This window comes from Petromyzon marinus, chromosome 83 (genome assembly GCF_048934315.1).
Source record: "Petromyzon marinus isolate PM22_M1 ecotype Great Lakes invasive population chromosome 83, UKy_Petmar_22M1.pri1.0, whole genome shotgun sequence".
NCBI lineage: Eukaryota > Metazoa > Chordata > Hyperoartia > Petromyzontiformes > Petromyzontidae > Petromyzon > Petromyzon marinus.
In genome coordinates this window covers 3,314,698-3,320,110 of record NC_133748.1, presented here as the reverse complement: position 1 = coordinate 3,320,110, position 5,413 = coordinate 3,314,698, and the positions used below count along the sequence as shown (strand labels likewise).

General features: G+C 51.3%; 2 protein-coding genes across 2 annotated transcripts in view; one reads left to right on the top strand and one right to left on the bottom strand.

Moving 5' to 3' along the window:
• Positions 1 to 16, top strand: part of LOC142907823 (uncharacterized) — a 6,218-nt gene extending 6,202 nt beyond the window's left edge. The window contains exon 4 of the mRNA XM_076057640.1: positions 5 to 16. Within this exon, the coding sequence (XP_075913755.1) occupies positions 5 to 16 (12 nt within the window). The remainder of the gene's footprint in view (positions 1 to 4) is intronic.
• A 933-nt stretch (positions 17 to 949) lies between these two features.
• LOC116957720 (fibroblast growth factor receptor 2-like) overlaps positions 950 to 5,413 on the bottom strand; it is a 111,423-nt gene continuing 106,959 nt past the window's right edge. Inside the window, exon 22 of the mRNA XM_076057546.1 lies at positions 950 to 1,406. Within this exon, the coding sequence (XP_075913661.1) occupies positions 1,074 to 1,406 (333 nt within the window). The 3' untranslated portion in view covers positions 950 to 1,073. The remainder of the gene's footprint in view (positions 1,407 to 5,413) is intronic.

Sequence of the window (5,413 nt, the reverse complement as noted above, 5' to 3'; positions counted from 1 at the left end):
TGAGGTGAGTGTATGAGTGAGTGAGTGTATGAGTGGAAGTGAATGAGTGAGTGTATGAGTGAGTGAGTGTATGAGTGAATGAGTGTGTGAGTGAGTGTATGAGTGAGTGAGTGTATGAGTGAGTGAGTGTATGAGTGAGTGAGTGTGTGAGTGAGTGTATGAGTGAGTGTATGAGTGAGTGAGTGTATGAGTGAGTGAGTGAGTGTATGAGTGAGTGAATGAGTGAGTGTATGAGTGAATGAGTGTATGAGTGAATGAGTGAGTGTATGAGTGAGTGAGTGTAAGTGAATGAGTGAGTGGAATGAGGGTTAGTGTATGAGTGAATGAGTGAGTGTATGAGTGAGTGTATGAGTGAGTGAGTGTATTGATGAGTGAGTGTGAGTGAGTGAGTGTATGAGTGAGTGAGTGTATGAGTGAGTGATGTGTGAGTGGTTGTGAGTGAGTGAGTGAGTGTGTGATGTGTGAGTGTATGAGTGAGTGTATGTGAGTGAGTGATGAGTGTATGAGTGAGTGTATGAGTGAGTGAGTGTATGATGAATGTGTGAGTGTATGAGTGAGTGGTGTGTGTGAGTGTATGAGTGAGTGTGTGAGTGGTGTATGAGTGAGTGAGTGTATGAGTGAGTGAGTGTATGAGTGAGTGAGTGTATGTGTGAGTGAGTGTGTGAGTGAGTGTGTGTGAGTGAGTGTATGAGTGAGTGAGTGTATGAGTGAGTGAGTGTGTGAGTGGTGAGTGAGTGAATGAGTGTGTGTGTGAGTGAGTGTATGGTGTTGTGTTGGTGTTGTGTGAGTGGTGTGTGTGATGAGTGGTGTATGAGTGAGTGAGTGTATGAGTGGTTGGTGTGTGTGTGTGGGTGGTGAGTGAGTGTGTGTGAGTGAGTGAGTGTGTGTGTATGAGTGTGGTGATGAGTGAGTGGTGGTGGTGTGTGTGGCTGTGGTAATCATATCTGCTGATGATGCTGATAATACTTATGATGCTGATTCTGCTGATGATACTGATGCTGGTGATGATTCTGTTGATGATACTGCTGATGCTGCTGCTACTGATGCTGCTGATTATGCTGATACTGATGCTGCTACAGCTGCTGCTGCTGCTGATGCTGCTGATGATGATTCTGCTGCTGAAGATGATGATTACGCTGATGATGATTCTGCTGATGATGCTGATGATTCTGCTGCTGATGCTGATGACGATGCTGCTGCTGATGATTCTGCTGCTGCTGATGATGATGATGATGATGCTGCTGCTGATGCTCGTGAGAGAAGACAGAATCGTCTCCAGACGAGGTGGAGGTGGAGGAGGTGGACGAGGTGGACGAGGAGGTGGAGGAGGTGGTGGAGTTGCGGGCTACACCACGGACAGTGCTGACCTGGAGCAGCTCCACGGGGTCAGAGAGCTCCAGGTAGTCCTGGGGCAGTCAGAGACACAGAGTCAGAGACACACAGAGACACACAGAGACACACAGAGAGACACAGAGACACAGAGAGAGACACAGAGACACACAGAGACACACAGAGACACACAGAGACACACACAGAGACACACACAGAGAGCTCCAGGTAGTCCTGGGGCAGTCAGAGACACAGAGTCAGAGACACACAGAGACACAGAGACACACACAGAGACACACAGAAACACACAGAGAGACACACAGAGACACACAGAGAGACACACAGAGACACACAGAGAGACACACAGAGACACACAGAGACACAGAGACACACAGAGACACACAGAGACACAGAGACACACAGAGACACACACAGAGAGCTCCAGGTAGTCCTGGGGCAGTCAGAGACACAGAGTCAGAGACACACAGAGACACACAGAGAGACACACAGAGACACACACAGAGACACACAGAGAGACACACAGAGACACACAGAGACACAGAGACACACAGAGACACACAGAGACACAGAGACACACAGAGACACACACAGAGAGCTCCAGGTAGTCCTGGGGCAGTCAGAGACACAGAGTCAGAGACACACAGAGACACACAAAGACACACAGAGAGACACACAGAGAGACACACACAGAGAGCTCCAGGTAGTCCTGGGGCAGTCAGAGACACAGAGTCAGAGACACAGAGACACACACAGAGACACACAGAGAGACACACAGAGACACACAAAGACACACACAGAGACACACAGAGACACACAAAGAGACACACAGAGAGACACACAGAGACACACAGAGAGTCAGAGACACACAGAGAGACACACAGAGACACACAGAGACACACAGAGAGACACACAGAGACACACAGAGACACACAGAGAGACACACAGAGACACACAGAGACACACAGAGAGACACACAGAGACACACAGAGACACAGAGACACACAGAGACACACAGAGACACAGAGACACACAGAGACACACAGAGACACAGAGACACACAGAGACACAGAGACACACAGAGACACACACAGAGAGCTCCAGGTAGTCCTGGGGGAGTCAGAGACACAGAGACACAGAGACACACAGAGAGTCAGAGACACAGACACACACACAGAGACACACACACACACAGACACACAGAGACACAGAGACACACACAGAGAAACACAGAGAGTCAGAGACACAGAGACACACACAGAGACACACACACAGAGAGCTCCAGGTAGTCCTGGGGGAGTCAGAGACACACACAGAGACACAGAGACACACACAGAGACACACACAGAGAGTCAGAGACACAGAGACACACACAGAGACACACACAGAGACACAGAGAGTCAGAGACACACAGAGACACAGAGAGACACACAGAGACACACACATAGAGCTCCAGGTAGTCCTGGGGGAGAGAGACACACAGAGACACAGAGTCAGAGACACAGAGACACACAGAGAGTCAGAGACACAGAGACACACAGAGAGTCAGAGACACAGAGACACACAGAGAGTCAGAGACACAGAGACACACAGAGAGTCAGAGACACAGAGAGACACACAGAGAGCTCCAGGTAGGCCTGGGGGAGTCAGAGACACAGAGACACACACAGAGACACACACAGAGAGTCAGAGAGTCAGAGACACACAGAGACACAGAGTCAGAGACACAGAGACACAGAGTCAGAGACACAGAGACACACACAGAGACACACAGAGAGTCAGAGACACAGAGACACACACAGAGACACACAGAGAGTCAGAGAGTCAGAGACACACAGAGACACAGAGTCAGAGACACAGAGACACAGAGTCAGAGACACAGAGACACAGAGAAACACAGAGAGTCAGAGACACAGAGACACACACAGAGACACACACACACAGAGACACACAGAGAGTCAGAGACACACACAGAGAGCTCCAGGTAGTCCTGGGGGAGTCAGAGACACAGAGTCAGAGACACACAGAGACACACAGAGACACAGAGACACAGAGACACACACAGAGACACAGAGAGTCAGAGAGACACACAGAGACACACAGAGACACACACAGAGACACAGAGACACACACAGAGACACACAGAGACACAGAGACAGAGACACAGAGACACAGAGTCAGAGACACAGAGACACACAGAGACACAGAGACACAGAGACACACACAGAGACACAGAGAGTCAGAGACACACAGAGACACAGAGACAGAGACACAGAGACACAGAGTCAGAGACACAGAGACACACAGAGACACAGAGACACACACAGAAACACAGAGACACACAAACACAGAGACACACACAGAGAGCTCCAGGTAGTCCTGGGGGAGTCAGAGACACAGAGACACAGAGACACACACAGAGACACAGAGACACAGAGACACACAGAGACACAGAGACACACACAGAGACACAGAGACACACAGAGAGTCAGAGACACACAGAGACACAGAGAGTCAGAGACACACAGAGACACAGAGGCACACACAGAGATGCAGAGAGTCAGAGACACACACAGAGAGCTCCAGGTAGTCCTGGGGGAGTCAGAGACACAGAGAGTCAGAGACACAGAGACACACACAGAGACACACAGAGACACAGAGACACACAGAGTCAGAGACACAGAGAGACACACACAGAGAGACACACACAGAGACACAGAGACACACACAGAGAGACACACACAGAGACACAGAGACACACAGAGACACACACAGAGACACAGAAACACACACAGAGACACAGAGACACACAGACACACAGAGACACACACAGAGACACACACACAGAGACACACACACAGAGATGCTGTAGACGATGAGAGTGGGCCTGTCGCTTTTTCTCAACCATCCTGAACACCTCCTCTGTCAGCCAGGGTCTCTGGGGAGGTCTGGACCGCGTACCCAAAGCAGCCATTGCAGCTGCATGAGTCACAGTCCTAAACCTCGCCCATTTACCCTCGACATCAGGAGGAGTGGGGGACGATGCCAACCCCAGCCGCAAGTGATGATGAAATCTCGCTTGCAACTTTCATCAGATAACTGAGACCAGGCCACTTTAGGTTGGAATGGGGTCCTGGGTGTACACCCACCACCGGAGTGGAAGAATGGTAGGCGCATCTTACAGATGACTAGTCGATGGTCAGCGGGCAGATCAGCTCCACGGTAGGTCCTGGTGTCAAGGACATGGGCTCGCATCCGCTGGTCCGTCACTGTGTAGTCCAGCAGATGTTCTTGCTTGGACCCGGCATGCATCCATAATGTTGTGTGGATGCGCCGATGCCGGAACAGCGTGTTGGTAATTACAAGCCCATGGGCTGCACAAAAATCTAGCAGCCTCCTACCGTTGTTATTGAGCTGATCTAGCCCATGCCCTCCAATCACTCCAGACCAGGTGCCAGCATCATGACCAACTCGGGCATTGAAGTCACTCAACAAGATTACTCTATCCCGAGGTGCCACTTTAGCCAGCACCTGTGACAGGAGGTCATAGAAGGCATCTGACTCATCGGCTTTGCCTGCATCCCTCCATGGATGTTCGTCTTCGGTGGGGGCATAAGTAACCACGACCACCATTCCTCGCCTCCGGTTGATGGGGAATGGGGAAGGCGAGCCCAAAGTAGTCTGGGGCTTACAGCCTCCCACACCTCACTGCCACGCTCCCACGCCCCTTAATTCTTTTGTTCAAAAGAAGAGCCACACCCTGTTGTTTGGCAGTCTGCTGCCCCGAGTAGAGGACTGTCCACCCCTCATGGTGGCAGGAGCCAGAGCCGGTCCACCGGACCTCCTGAATGCCACACAGATGCAGGCGGTACCGGTCCAGCTCCCGACGGAGAAGCGGCAGCCTCTCCTCCACAGTGAGTGTTCCAACATTCCACGTGGCCACACGAAGTGGCTTTTCGTTGTTTCTGGAGTAGCCCCGAGGGTAGGTATTCAATCTCCTGGCTCCGCCAATTGGGGTTTGGCCAGGAGACGTCATAGACGCCTGACCCCCCGGGGCCTCCGGCAC